Below are 15,571 nucleotides of genomic sequence, written 5' to 3'. Positions count from 1 at the left end.
GTAACTTATTACATAAATCACGATTTTATTCAATGTTTGTATAGTCAATATGAATAAATATTATTGTTTATTACACCTTTCCTAAACAAATTTTGTACACGTATCCAATCAAAAACGTCTTCCCTTATGAAATATACAGTCTTTCGAGTCACGAAAAATATTATTATTTCCGGTAAATGACAATAGAATGCGCGCGCAAATGCTGATTTATATTTGGCGCGAAACTGAAGGTATTCCATTGCTTAAAATTTCAGTACCTATTCGTATTACCTCTGTGAGTCGAGCTCACGTCCTGCTCCATAACTGAGCGCGATTGCGCAGTGCGTTTTCTTATGCAGATCAGGTGTGCGGAATATTTTCTTAAATAAAAACCGCGTGGTGCTGCGTAAATACGCTGTTTATTTTAATAATGAACAAATTTATTTTTGCGAAAAGAAGATCAAATGAAATGATTTCATTTAGAAAAATACTATCATTCACCACTTATCAATAAAAAATACTTTGTTTGGATATGGTGAATAACTATCTTACTTTGAAGAAATATTTTTAAAAAGAAAGTGACCTCTTCTCCAAATGAATTCGAAAAACAGCAATGAAATGCATTCCGGCTCTTTCGAAGCGAACTATGTTTACGTATTTCATATTATTATTTCTATTATATTTATTTTATGTTTTGAATACTTGTTTAGTTGACGAAAGAAAGGTAAGTAATATTCATATATTACTTTCTATAATATAAGCTAAAGGAGAAACAGACGAGCATGTATTCTTATGAAAGATGCTATTAAAACCGACATACAAATTCAGAATTATTTCTCATATTTTATTTATTCAGAAATTAATGAAAAATTTAATCTAATTTAATATATACTGTTTCAGTTTTCATTCAAGTATTTCTCGCTAAAAAGTCAAGTTTCTAAATACAAAAGTGTGACGAGACGTTTCGCCGCACTATTAGGTTACAGCTTCGATGGCAACAAATACACGAGAATCGAAAAATCGAACCAGGTACCAACAAAGAGACTGCCAGATGCCTTGATTATAGGGGTTAAAAAATGTGGAACGCGGGCGCTTTTAGAGTTTTTAAGGTATATTTTTAAAGTGAACGTTATATTTTTTATGAGGTTTTAGATTTAATGGTAATAAAATAATTGCGACGATTTTTCAGGTTACATCCAGATGTAAAGGCAGCTGGATCTGAAGTACATTTCTTTGATAAGTATTATCATAAAGGCTTCGAATGGTACAGGTGCTGACTATCACTTTATATTAGTAGAATAATAAATCGAATTTTAATATTCCCTATTTGATTGTTATCTATTATTAGCTCTGATTCATCTTTCTAGATGGAAAGATACAGTACATACGTTTAATTCGAATAGAAATAATGGCCTACAGATTCAAATTTTAAATATGTCCTGCGTTAAAGTTTTTACATTTTGTTTAATTACGAACTCAGGCTATTAAAATCATTCTTAAATTGCAAAATGTTTGTTAATGAGATTTTACTGGACAAATAGTTTACTGGTTACTAAAAAACTGATGGCATACCCATCAATGGATGGCACAATCAGTCTTTCCAATAACTAAGATTCGTTTTAGAGAAAAAATGCCACCCACCTATGAAGGACAGATCACAATGGAAAAAACACCTTCGTACTGGGTAACCAGGTCAGCACCAAGACGAGTTTATTCCATGAACCCTTCAGTTAAATTGATAGCAGTTGTTCGTGATCCAGTTACAAGAGCTATAAGCGATTATACACAATCTGCCAGGTGAATATTGAAATCGTAACAACACTATTTGTACCATCAAAGTCACTTATAGTGATAAATGCAGGTGTGCTAAAAATACTAGTCACGATTAAATATTAATTTTAAATGACATTGCTCACTTTTTTATGGTATGGCATGGTGGTTGGCGGACGAACATATGGGTCACCTGATTGTAAGTGGTCACCATCACCCATAGACAATGACGCTGTAAGAAATATTAACTATTCCTTACATCGTCAATGTGCCACCAACCTGGGGAACTAAGATGTTATGTCCCTTGTGCCTGTAGTTACACTGGCTCACTCACCCTTCAAACCGGAACACAACAATACTGAGTACTGTTATTTTGAAATTTAGATTCCATAGTCATTGCTTGTTTGCTTTTAAACTGTTACTTAAATTAAATATAAAACCATAATTATTCATCTATTTAAAGTATGTTGTTTAATTATTAATTAATTGAAAGTATGTATCTATTTTAATATTAAAATAAAGGACCGTGCTTCAACAAATCATATAGGGACCATAATAATTAGAACTTGGTTGCTATTTCAAAGCAAAAGATCAAGTCTTCCACGTTTCGAAGATCTTGCCTTGGTGAACAGCACGGTAACTTGGGGTGGACCCTGGTCAGTGGTTGACTCCTCTTGGCCTCCTGTGAGATTGGGTATCTATGCTAGACCATTAAGACGCTGGTTGAGAAGATTTCCACGGACTAGGATTCTATTCATCAGCGGAGAGAGATTGGTTGTAGATCCAGCGGCAGAAATGGCAAGAGTTCAGGTAAATGAGCATTTTTCATAGTCTTTTTGCGACCATGAATTAAACTATAGAAATAAATCACCAAGCACACAGCAGAGCAGAGCTTTTTAGATTGATTTGCAATAGAAATTATGTCATTTATTCTTCGTCATAAATTCCCATCGAATTCGGAAATTATTTTTAATAGAGGTGTCTAGTGAATAATTCACTATCTTAGTTAATTATTTTTTTCTATAAAAGTGATATCCGATATATATTAATAAAAATTAATGTTTCTGTTTTGAAATACATTTTGAAGATTAAGTTTGGAAAATAAAAAAAAAACTATTCTACTACTTTTAAAGAAAGCCTATTCATATATACATGTGATGGTATTTTTTTCAGAATTTCCTTGGTCTTAAGGTTTTGATAACCAATAAACATTTCTACTTTAATTCGACAAAAGGGTTCCCGTGTCTCCTTAAAACGGAGAGTCAAGCCACGCCACATTGCCTTGGAAAGAATAAGGGAAGGAGTCACCCGTATATTGACCCTGTGGCTATAGAAAGACTGAGAGAATTTTACAGGCCGTATAATGAGAAGTTTTACGAATTATCTGGTATAAATTTTGGTTGGCCATGATATTAAAAACAGGGAAATTTTGGACAGATATTAAAACTCAATTAAATGATTAGGCATATTTTAAGGTCATAGCTGCAGTAGAGCCAATTGTATGTGATAGTTGTATGCCAATTTTAATAGAAATTTAGACTGAAGCATGCCATTTTTAGAAATTATTAAAAAAAACGTTACAATGACGCTGAAAATTTTAAACATAATTTTGTAATTTAATTACTCTGTGCAGTTTTTTAAATTCGTATACGATGATACATTAGCAAACAAGCGCTTACACTTTTAGCAGTTAATTTTTAAAATTCAAACTATAATATAAGATTATACACTAGTTTTTAAATTTAAAAAAAAAAAATCACTAAACATATCTATTCCAAATGCCATTAAAACAATTATTACCTATAATCAAAGATAATATTGTAATTTTTATTATTATAGTTCCTAATATTAAAATGTTAGAAAAGGTTAATTTTACAAAACAAAAAGATATTTATGTAATATTGGTAGCACTGTTTTTTATTTTTTAAATTTAATAAGTCAATTTCATGATTCATAAAAAGAAAAAGATTTCATTTCAATTACTTCTATCTAATAATATCTAAAAAAAATATATTTTTTGTCAAATTGATACTAACACTTTAAATCACAATTAAATAATATTTGCAAAGATTCTTAATAACTTCCGGTGTTATTATAATTTGTTAACAATTTTCATAATACTTGGAATTTGGATAAAGGCATTCCAAAAATTGCTTTACGCTTTATGCTGTCGTTACAAGAAAATCGAATATCAGATAAAAAAAGGCGAAAAAATTACGATAATCTGTAAAAAAATATAAAATTTTCCTAAACGTATGACATACCTAAGTGGTTTTGAATTAACAACGACATAATGTGACTTAAAAAGTTCGACCAACAGACAAAAGAAAACGAAAAAAAAAACTTTTTGTTGGTCTCAATTACGTTACTCGTATATTTCCTTACAATATGTATAATATATTTATACGTATACATTTTAATAAATAAATATTATTTAAAAATTATAAAACGTTATATAAATCGAAATATATTTTATATATTGCGCTTGCTTTTATAAATCCGTCGAGTTACATAATTATAGAATCTAGTTATTGAAAACGGAATAAACATATGTTTCAACATGTGTCTTATTGGTATTTTGTGTTCTGACTATTTGAAATGTCGAAATCGAGAACAAATACCCAATGATGTTGAAATAAACAGATATGTTACTAACGCGCAAAAAGTGGACTAGAAAACGTCCTAATTGTGACGTTTGCCTTTAGTTGTTTGACGTAGTAATACGTTATAATACATCATAATTACGTAGTAATACGTTTTGCGTAATTAAAACATCTAGTTATCCCTTTTTAACCGACTTCAAAAAAAGGAGGAGGTTCTCAATTCGTCGGGGCCTTTTTTTTTTTTTTTTTTTATTTTTTATGTATGTTACCGAATTACTCGAAGATGGCTGGGCCGATTTTGACAATTCTTTTTTTGTTTGAAAGGGCATGTTTTACAGGTGGTCCCATTGTCAGGAGATCAGGATCTGATGATGGGATCCTGGAGAAATCGAGGGAACTCCTCAAATTTTATAGGCACACCTATAGTGATTTCGGTTTTATTCAAAGTGCCTTGGTCATATGCTCACGAAAAGTGACATTTGATGAAGTAGAACTGACGATGAAGACCACAACTGGTAATCAGAACCTATTAGTAAGTAACTATTTTACGGGTTTAGTTCTATTTCTTTAAGATAGTCGTCAAGCAATTGATGTTAGTAAACATGCCTATGATGAAGTCTAGCTGATGGTGGACTACCAGGAGAACTCCTCAATGATTAACGGTATTGCATCGGGAAAAATGGTATTGTCTAATTGGCGATGGGCAGTTAGCATTAGGCTATTGTAACTAAGGTAACGCTTAATTTGAGTTGCAGTCCACATCGTATTGAAACGGCATTGATTTATGTTTATAGTCGAAAGCCGAAATGTACTGAGTATAATAAAGTGAATGACAAACACTACCAATTGTAATTATAAATAACAAAACAACACTGAAAAGCAGTAAATAAATTTTTATAAATAAAAAAAAACCGCCTTCAAAAATGAACTAAAAAGAAAAAAATGATCAGTTACATCCATATCCAATTTACGATTTTTTAATCACCTTTTGAAGTCGGTGCCAACAAAGTAAATAAATTCCTATATAGAATTCATTTAATTTGTATCGATAGTAAGGTTTGTCTAATGGTGTCATCTATACAATAAATATATTTAGGTTTGTATGTATGTATTATGTATTATGTACCTATATTAGCAATTTTGGCACCGACTTTGAGAGGTGATTAAAAAATCGTAAATTGGATATGGATGTAACTGATTATTTTTTTCTTCTTAGTTCATTTTTGAAGGCGGTTTTTTTTATATATAAAAATTTATACTTATTGTTTTTATCAAGCTATCCTTTCTACTTTTAACGAAATGTAAAAATAAATTTAAATAAACGGTCTCAGGCGCGGCACACTTTTTTCTGTTGTTTAGTATGGATATAACATATCTGTTTAATAGAATATCATTGCAAATACCTAAATTCGTTAAGATTCTAATAAAGTCAAAATATGCTGTCAAATTGTGAACACATTTTGAATATAACGAAGACAGACTAGAACAAGATCGCTGTTTACTACAATTGAAAGCTGATTTTAATCTTTTTTATTGTTCCGAGTTATATTCTTACGTAATTATGTTGATGCAACAATATAAAGTTTTATATTCTTTTATTACCTAATTAATCTTCAATGAAATTGGTTGTGTATGTAAACGATTACCAAATAAATAATACATTATAATTAATCCATAGACAGTACTATTAGTTTAACTTATCCACACGGTATTAACACATGTTCTATATTTTATATACATGAGCAAAAGAAATTTTCATTTTTTGAAATGATATTTGTGACGTTGTTTTATAATATGAAATAAATTAAAATATATTACCGGTTACAGGACAATCAAAACTAGGAAAAGCAATTCTAAAATAAGAAAGTCCATAAGCGCGGGCAATATTTTGCATTCTGTATAATGTTTTAGATATAAAATATGAAGTATCGATACACATAGTAACACTGATACCATTGTCCCCACACTCTCCACTGACTCATTTATACGTTATCGAAATTAACGTTATTTTTTACGATTTAGAATATTATATTAAAAATTACGTTCAGTATATACTATTTTTTTTTAATATTTATATCATTTTTGAACGAATAAATATCGACGAGAAGCCCTTTTTTAAATATTACATTTAGCAGCAGCTGCATTATACAATTAAGAGAATTAATTGAATGTATAATTTAAAAAGTTTTTTTCTATGTCGTGTGACAGTTAAGTCATGAATATGAGATAATAGGTTGTGATTTTACGATGATAGCTTTCAAAATATCTGAGGTAATAAAGTTACTTAGTTTTAATAAACATTTAATCAACCATATCAATCAATACTTAAATTTTACCCAGTACTAGGTAGATAGCTAAAATAATACACAGCAACAAAGTATCATTACTGGTATAGTATTAATTTAGATAATTTAAAATTAAGGTATATATATTTGTATAAATTTAATTTTAATTATTTGTAGTTGTGGATGCACGAAACAATCCGTCATGTACTTGTCACTTAAGAAAAGCTTTAAATAATAATTATTGTAATCAGTTAGCTTAATGCACAGCATTATTATAAAGCAATAACTATAAATAAAAAATAATAATCTGTTTATTCTTTTATTTGGCATATAAGGCTTTGTTTAGTATATATTCATCATAAATTCAATGATATATTTAAGTATTGATTACATAATTTTCTGTACAAGTATTATTTACAATAAATATAACAACAAAGTAAATACATTGTTTTGATATAGAGTATGATAGAACAAAAATAAATCACGTTTCAGTTTGCTTAATATCCAAAAAGTAATAAGAGTAAAGTAATTCTAATTTAAAAGATAAATAAGAATTACTTTACTCTTAGAATTACTTTTTGGATATTAAGGAAACTCGGTCGGTCCAAAACCATAGTCGGTCATCTGGATGGTCTCTTTCTATCATCTCTGATTTGATATTCGAAAGAAGGAGATAGCCTTATTTTGACAATCAACCTATTTAACCTAAGCCACATTAGGTAAAGCCGTAAGCTTTGCCTTCACAATGGGTTTTAGTTAACATTTTGTATAGGATTGACCTAAGAAATAAATTCATTTCAGTAAAGCTTAATAATATAGTACCATAATTTTCTATACATTTAATAAATGAATACAGATGTGTCTGTTTGTGCTTAAGTAACCATTAATTCTACTCTGAGCCAATAATATATTTCTATGTTTAAATTTCGCATGTCTAACTTATTTTTCTCTTGACTAAGATTATACAATTTGTAGGTATTTATTGTATTTCAGTGCAGGATCAAAATTTCTGTACTGTACAATAAAAAAAATAAATTATTATTAAATCAACTCAAAATATAAGAATTCATTTTACAGGAACTAATCATTAACAACATCAGTATATATCTATAAATTACAGTTTTAAATATTTGTGTTATAAGAAAATGTTTAATAAATTGATAGTTTTGCATAAATTTATTAAGTTAAATAATGTTATTTAACTTAATAAATTTATGCAAAAGCAGTTAACTAAGGCATGTGCCTTAGTTAACTGCTTTATGCACTAACACTCAACATCCATTGATACTATGACGTGACAATTATTAGTATTTTTTTGCTCAATGGATGAAATTCGAACAAAATCATATATTTCATATTATCATTATTTTTTTTTTCATAACACCTAAGCTCGTAAATAATTACCCAACAATGAAAAAAGAAAATTGTTTATTAAAACAATTAGAGAAGCAAAGTAGTATATGATTTCTTTGCCTATTATATCTGCAAATAAAGCATAGTTTTACTCTGCATATATTAGGACATTCGTTACAAGATAATTTAAGTCATGGCAAGCAAACATATTCTTTACGAAAACGTAAAAGCAGGTGTATTGAAATATTCAAGTGTCATTCGAGATATATACTGGTAAGTCAACTGGATTGATTTGCAAATAAGATATTGAACTAACTCCGACAACAGCGAACACAATTACCACATCATTGTCGTACTTTGAATGCAGGCTTGCTATTTGACTTCCTGACGGCATATGATTTTTTTCACTGAAATAGAAAATAGATTTATTTAGTATTCTATTGATCATGTTTCTTATTAACAATTACAACTTAAGTCTTTTAGGTTATTTAGTGTTTATGATAATTGAAAATTAATGTATTATATATTATAAAAGATGTCCTGTGACTAAGCTGTTATCTTGACCGATTTTGGTTACAGCGCTTCTCAAGGCAACGTAGCCATCCGCGCGATTTAAATTTCATTGCAGAAGTATGTGCTCAAACATAAATTATTCATTCTACCGCTTCTTATTGCGGGCAAACGTAGGAAACAATATTTTTATCAAAGGTTTATGAGACTTCATGAGTAATTCTAATTATTTTTTTCTCCACTTGCAAATTTTTGCTCAAAGAGCTCACGGACTGAGAATTAAAGATTGGCTAAAATAATATTGAGTAAGTTGTAGTTGGAAACTACGAGCAGGTGTAAATTCAATAATTAAAATAGTGTTCATTAATAACCGATAAAGTGTTCTACATTTTTTTAAACAAAACTTTACTTACTCTAGACAGACTATGTAATAGTGTGGAGTTGGCCTTTTCGTTTTTCTAAAATTTTGAACATGTCTACTATACATATCGAAATCAATAGAGAGATTGCATTCTTCAGTTCCTTTTTCGCTTTGAATTATTCTCAACTTTTTTAAAATCGATGCCATATCAGTACAGTCGCCAGGTTTTACGATGGAGTTTATTCTGTTATTCATATTATTATGCATACCATTTTGGAATTCAGCTATTGCCTCTTTAATACTAGTGTAAAAAGATTTCTTCAGTTCCAACCAATTATCGCATTTACATGTTTGTATTTTGAGAAAATCAAACATTATTTCCTCTCGTTTCATGTCCGTTATTTCGTCATAAACAGCGTCTTTAGAAATTATTTCTGCTCTTCCAAAATCATTTTCTGGCGGTAACCAATTTTTGGTAAATGTTTTCGATAAAAGCGGACTGTACTCCTTACATTCTACTTCTGAAATTTCCTTTTTACTTGTAGATGCTTCCGTACATATCTCTTTTTGTCTTTCAGAAAGTCTCTTTAGAATATTGAAGGGATTCCTTAATTTCTTTCCTTTCCGAAATTTTGGTTCTTCTTTCGTTTTATTATTTTTTTCTGAAATTGCCGAATCTGATGTATCAAGAGCAATTTTATGTTTATTCTCTAGTTCGTTACTTTCATTTAAATAATATTCTTCGTTGTAAGATTCGTTAAATGTTCTCAGCAGTTTAGAGAAAGCTCTCCGATGTCTTGCCGATGATTTGTTATTTTTTTCCAATTCTTTCAGTTGACATGCAAGTTTTTTGAACATGTTAAGATTTTCTTCAATTTGATAGTTAGGACTCAGGCTACGACGTCTTTTCCTGCTAGGTTCATCATCATCGTCTAATTCTATAGTATCTACAATAGTTTCTTCGATTACAACATTAAAATCTCGATTAAGTCTTACTCTTGTTTTATATCTACTGTTATAAGTCTGAATAAGTCTTTGGAGTGATTGAATGAACTCTTCTTGATTATTTCCTCCTAAGATAAGTTGTTTTAGCCTGGAAGCAAGCTTTTTAATTTCTTCTAAATTTTGTTTTTGAGCTGTTACTCTGGTTCTTTTCTTATTATTGTTGTAAGAGATTGTTGTGGTGGTGCTATTGCAATTGGTTTGCCAAAATTGTGTTTGAATTCGAGGTAATTGTAGCCGAGATGTAAAAAACCAATTAGGCAGATAATGTCTTTGGAATAACATACTAAAATTTATAGAACTATATGTATGTCTTGGTTTATAGAAATTAAATTGTCTATATTGAAAACTTCCATTAGCAAATGCAAAATTAGTGTAAGTAGGCATTGTAGCTGGATCTGATCTACCGCTCGTATTTCTTATCCTCCTAATATGACTGCCATTGACTTCATCGTTTATGGTATAAATATTTGTATCTGTTGAATCATATCTATCATTTTTACTATGTATATTTTCTAGATTGATACTGAAAACTGGTTTGTTCAAACATATAGTATTCGGTATTAACTGTTTCTGTGGAGTTTGTATAGAAACAATTTGTTTCTGTGTTAGTTCTGGTAAATTTTCAAAGAACTCATGAATATGATTTATATTACAAGGTTTCAGTTTTCTGTTCTTTAATTTTTGTAACCTACTCAGCCCACATAAACTTTTGGTTTTCTCTGTTGATAATTTCTTACTTTCACTGTCACCTTCATCTGTAATTTAATTGCACTTGAATGAGAAAATTAAAATAAACATAAGATATAAATACTCAAAAAGTATTATAACTAAAACCAATAAAAAAAACATTTATTATAATTTTGTTTTTGCATAGAGACATACTTAAGGGCAGTAGCTAATTGTACTTCAAAACTATTTGTTTATTTATCTCTTATTATACCTAACACAAATTAGTAGCTTACGAATAAAGTAATATTTTTTCATCCCAATGCAAAAACCATTTTGGAAACAATTGTCTTCTACTGCAAGCATTAATTGTATTAAAAATAGTGTAAAAATTCATTTGATTGCATTGAAACTTACCAATAATTTTATCTTTATCTTCTGTTGCTTCACATTCCTGGTCACATTTCATGCTTTCAACCTCATTTTTAGAAATTTCCGGATTAACAGTTTTTACTCCTGTTTTATCATTATTTACATTTTCGATATTGGAAGGTAAATTATTTTTCTTTTCACATATTATGGGTTCGACACGCTCATGTCTGTAAATACGGTATCCTAAGCGGCTGAGAGATGCATACACTTTGTATTGGAGGAGTGTAATCTTTTCTCTCAGTAATAAAGAATAAGCTTGTTGGAGAGAGACTTTTACATCATTATGTTTAAGGTGCAGGCAGTTCTGGAACAAAACATAATAAATTATTACAACAATTGAAAACTAACTATAGTTATGTATAGTATAATGTATTTAAAGTAATTTGATCTTTCAATTAAAATTCTATTAGGATTTTATTTGTTAAAGATAATATTTCATACAAATTGTCATATGATTTATCGCACATCAAATTATAATTGTTTTATTCTCAACAGACTAAGTGTTTATACTCTTGTATCATAGTCAATATGTTTTGATTTCATACTCTTGTATGGATGACTAATCTGTTTCGAGATTCTATAATAATATAATTTAAAAAAAAATTATTCAAAATTATTCAGTTTAAAAAAGTTATACTCACTTGTTGTTTTTTTTTAATAGAATAATATGACACTTATAGAATTTACATCTATTGTATACAATAATTTATACTGTTATTGGAATTAGCTTAGAGGTGATTCTTTTACTTCCAAGGTATACAATATTTATACAATATGATATAATTGCACATAATATTCTGTAGCATTCCTAATCATTTATTTTAATATTGCATAAATGTTATCTTGGATACATAGTTGTAATTATATCTTTATGTAAGTCTTACATGTGATCATTTATAAAGAAGTTTATAAGTCAGCATCTGAACTGATGCTATTACAATCTTAACTCTATATAATTATTATATGAACTTACAATTTCCATAAGAAATAAAGCTTCTTCTGGCCTAAGAAATAGCTGTTTGCCTTTATTGTGTCCTAAATATTGCCAGTAACTGCCAACTTTCTGTGTTACTTCTGCCAACATCAACTCTTCTCTCCAAACTGCATGACTTAATGTACCACTGTGGACATAAATAAAAAGTTTATGTAAGTTATGACATGCCTAGGCATGAGATGCAATAGCGAAACGTAGGTTTCACTATTATTTTAGGTTATTATTTTAGCAATCTTGAAACAATGTGTAAGGACATTGTTTTTAATTTAAATAATTATACCTTTTCTCAATTCGTTCAACTTCAATCAACTGTTTTCTAGCTTCTACAGCTGCTTGTATTTGTTTTTGTTCCAACCAAGATCCACTCGGAAGAATATCTTTAAGGCCAACTTCTGGTAGTGATACTTCTATTTTCGTTGTACTTTTTGAAACAAGTTCATGACCCCTGAATATTTTTAAAACCAATATTAAAATGTGCTGACAACTAATTCAAGCGTGTTCAGGGTATATAATTTTTAAGATACTTACGATAACAGCTTGTCTTGATTCATTTTCGCTGAATGAATAAATAAATAAAAGGATTAGGTTATACTTAAAAATAATAAGTAACACATTAAAATAAAGTTATCAACGTAAATTTCGATTGAATATTTTTTAAGTTACAATTGTCACAGTAACGTTTGACATTTGACAATGACAAATTGATTAGTGACGGTATATAAAATAGTTGCCATTTTCCATGTTAAAAGAATTTAGAAGTTTTTATAATAAAACAAATATTTTTTAACAAAGTTTTGACTTTCTGCCTCTGCTCTTATCTCTGCTTTCTTCATCGAAATATTTAAAGGATTTCGACACAGGTTGTACTAATAGCGCGATAAAAGAAATTTGTTTTTGTGATTTGTAAATATTTTTTATTAAATGGCTAAACGCACTGGTTTTATTCAAAAGTAAATTTCGTACATTTACATGGTTAACGCTTGGTTAAAACTTAAATGAAATAAAAACTAGATAAATGTATATAAAAAAAAATATCATATAAATGTAAGTCTTAAAAGACCTACCAAAAAGTTGAACAAACTACAAAGTTAAAAAAAAGATTTTTCCGAAGTTATTTACTGCTATTTATTCATCCACCCTCCTGCCCTTTTCCCAATTTTATTTGGGGTCGGCGCAGCATGTCTTCTCCTTCTATACTTCTCTTTCGGACGTCATCTCACAAGTAACATTCTTTCTAACCATATCGTCTTTCGCACAAATCCATCCATCGTTTTTTCATCGTCCTCTACCTCTACATCCATCCACATCCATGCTCAAGTCAATTTACTCCTATTTATTATTAATCTTTATTCTGACAAATATATAAATTATCTTGGGATATTAAAAAAGATTAAAATAATCTTTTGAACTACGCTATTTGAATGAATACTTAGATGATAATACTTTTGCAAATATTGTCCAATAAAAAAAAATCGCTGCGAAACAAAATTGCCCAATAATTGACTGTTACAACCATAAAATTATAATAAAATCATAAAATTTTGACCTTGGTTAATGAAATTATACATATTAATATGCACTAACTTGAATCTATAAATCTTGGATGAACTTTGATCTATGTTTCATAAAAATACAGCTAAAACAATTTTTTATGAACATTATACATACATGCTTTTTCATTTATGACATACTTATAAATTAAGTAGAAAAATAATAAATTAAAAGTAGACAGTATTTTATTTTAAATTTTTTTGCTAAGTACATTGTACTATTAATTTCATTTCTGACAGAGATTTAGTTCGTTGATTTAAAATACTTATTGCCTTAGAGATTTTTGTTATTTATCTCCTTCATTTATCCTTTGATAGCGAGCAACAACATTTTGTAAAAATTATTATGATATTAAATGTGCTGTAGTCCATCTTCGAATTTCTTACCTGAGCAATAGGATTCAGGTGACGATATAAATGGAAAAAGATCGTGTGGGAGTCCCTTAAGGATCTATTTTAGGTTCATTTACTTTTCCTAATTTACACAAACGACTTGTCTTATCTTTTAGATAACAAAAAGCTATTGTAATTTATGATGACACTTATTTTTAAACCATCACACATTAGTTTATCGTCAATTCGTTTTTCTAAAACAATATATATTTTAAATTCATTACTTGTTATGTAAGATATATAAAGTCAAATGTTCTTTTATATTTAATTGTATATGATATCAGAGCACCATTTTTTTGCATTTTTTCGTGTCACCTTTATTCTAATTGATTGATTGATTGTTTATAAATACTTATTTATAACTTTCCCAAGGACACCGTTTTTCATGTTTGTTTTTCGAAGTAATATTTTTTTTTCTTTATGTGTTAAATCTTTACTTCCTAATTACATAATTAATTTAGAATAATATCAGTTATATTATTTTTTAGCGAGTTCAACTGTATACTTGTGGATTAAGGTCAAGGATGTTGAGATAGAAATGAGTTTCTCTTCATCCCTGGTTGAGAAGCAAACCAGAAGGTCAGGCTTGAGATACGTCTCTTCCCTTTTTTCTGAAGAGTCTACTGAATGGCCGTGGGAATTGCATGGGAGAGATCGTGGATACGTTAATTTGAAACTATTTGCGAATCCATTTAGTCCGTGCAGTCGTAGTTATTTGGTGGTAAGAATTCAGTGTATACCAAATCCTCACCTAGAGGAACCGCGTGTCTTTAGAAGGTGAGTGGATTAATTAGACTAAATATAAGCAAGGTAAAGAAGACTACGGAAGAATTGGCAAAACCGTCTACTAATGTTCCAAAAAATTAGCAAAAACACTTAAGGAATTAATAGTTAGCAACTGATTTAATCAAATATTTATATATTATAGACATAAAATAAAAATAAATATTGGACTAGGTAATATTTAGGTAGTAAATGTTTGACTAGCTTCAATTTTAAAATTAACATTGCCTGATTGACTATTAAATATTATTTACAATGTGTAGTAGGATTATTTTAAGGATTATTGGTATTAAAAATGGACTTTTTTATTTAGGGACACTTAATTCCAAATTAACCACTTCGGGTAACTGTTGACTCTAATTAGCATAGTTCTGTATTAATATTGTTATCTGTATATATGTTGTTACATATATACATGTATAAAATAGCGTTCCGTGGATCAACTTTGCTACCAACTAATTTCTATCCGACGCCGTTTGTCCAGGAGTTCGACGAACATGTACAAATATTTATGTATTTAAATTGAAACAGTAATTGTAGTCGTAGAATAACAAACAGTGTGTTGAACAGAGGTTTCTGCATAAAAACTTTTTTAAACGGGAAAAAAAGAATATTTTTTTAAATATAGAACCAGTACCACTGATTTTTCACGTGCTTTGTTTAGGCTTAAAATGGAAAGCAGATTAAACGATGAAGAAATCGTGCTGATACTTGTATGTTTTATACTATTAACATATTTTTATTTATAGCTAATATAGTATGGTCTAATAAAGTTCCTTAGTACCTATTTATTATTACCATTTATTATTACCTTAGTACCATTTATATTATGTGAAAAAACAAATTACCATTTAAGTTTAAAAAATCGATAAGCATTATGAGAACAA

General features: G+C 28.9%; 2 protein-coding genes across 2 annotated transcripts; one reads left to right on the top strand and one right to left on the bottom strand.

The window, feature by feature from the left end:
• The first annotated feature begins 290 nt into the window (after positions 1–290).
• Positions 291–3,496, top strand: LOC124529986 (heparan sulfate glucosamine 3-O-sulfotransferase 3B1). Its single transcript, XM_047103956.1, has 6 exons — positions 291–703; positions 880–1,088; positions 1,169–1,249; positions 1,603–1,776; positions 2,334–2,559; positions 2,923–3,496. Exons 1-6 carry the CDS (start codon positions 593–595, stop codon positions 3,157–3,159), a joined length of 1,038 nt encoding a protein of 345 aa, XP_046959912.1. The 5' UTR covers positions 291–592; the 3' UTR covers positions 3,160–3,496.
• Positions 3,497–7,883: 4,387 nt separating this feature from the next.
• On the bottom strand, positions 7,884–12,634 carry LOC124529915. The gene is made up of 6 exons (XM_047103852.1): positions 12,487–12,634; positions 12,239–12,403; positions 11,938–12,085; positions 10,950–11,268; positions 8,914–10,621; positions 7,884–8,397 (listed from the first exon to the last, which is right to left on the bottom strand). The coding sequence occupies exons 1-6, from the start codon at positions 12,507–12,509 to the stop codon at positions 8,238–8,240; spliced, it is 2,523 nt and encodes an 840-aa protein (XP_046959808.1). The 5' UTR covers positions 12,510–12,634; the 3' UTR covers positions 7,884–8,237.
• Positions 12,635–15,571: the final 2,937 nt, after the last annotated feature.

Source organism: Vanessa cardui, chromosome 5 (assembly GCF_905220365.1).
Source record: "Vanessa cardui chromosome 5, ilVanCard2.1, whole genome shotgun sequence".
Taxonomy (NCBI): Eukaryota; Metazoa; Arthropoda; class Insecta; order Lepidoptera; family Nymphalidae; genus Vanessa; species Vanessa cardui.
The sequence above is the reverse complement of the archived record's forward strand: the minus strand, read 5'-3'. Positions and strand labels throughout refer to the sequence as shown.

What these genes read in the sequence shown, in the direction of transcription:
- LOC124529986 (XM_047103956.1), top strand. Translation starts at nt 593, where the DNA reads ATGAAATGCATTCCGGCTCTTTCGAAGCGAACTATGTTTACGTATTTC. An exon ending in GCGCTTTTAGAGTTTTTAAG is followed by an intron (nt 1,089 to 1,168) that starts GTATATTTTTAA and finishes ACGATTTTTCAG; the next exon opens with GTTACATCCAGATGTAAAGG. An exon ending in GATTATACACAATCTGCCAG is followed by an intron (nt 1,777 to 2,333) that starts GTGAATATTGAA and finishes GCTATTTCAAAG; the next exon opens with CAAAAGATCAAGTCTTCCAC.
- LOC124529915 (XM_047103852.1), bottom strand. Translation starts at nt 12,509, where the DNA reads ATGAATCAAGACAAGCTGTTATC. An exon ending in GTTGAACGAATTGAGAAAAG is followed by an intron (nt 12,086 to 12,238) that starts GTATAATTATTT and finishes TTATGTCCACAG; the next exon opens with TGGTACATTAAGTCATGCAG. An exon ending in TATTACATAGTCTGTCTAGA is followed by an intron (nt 8,398 to 8,913) that starts GTAAGTAAAGTT and finishes TTTCTATTTCAG; the next exon opens with TGAAAAAAATCATATGCCGT.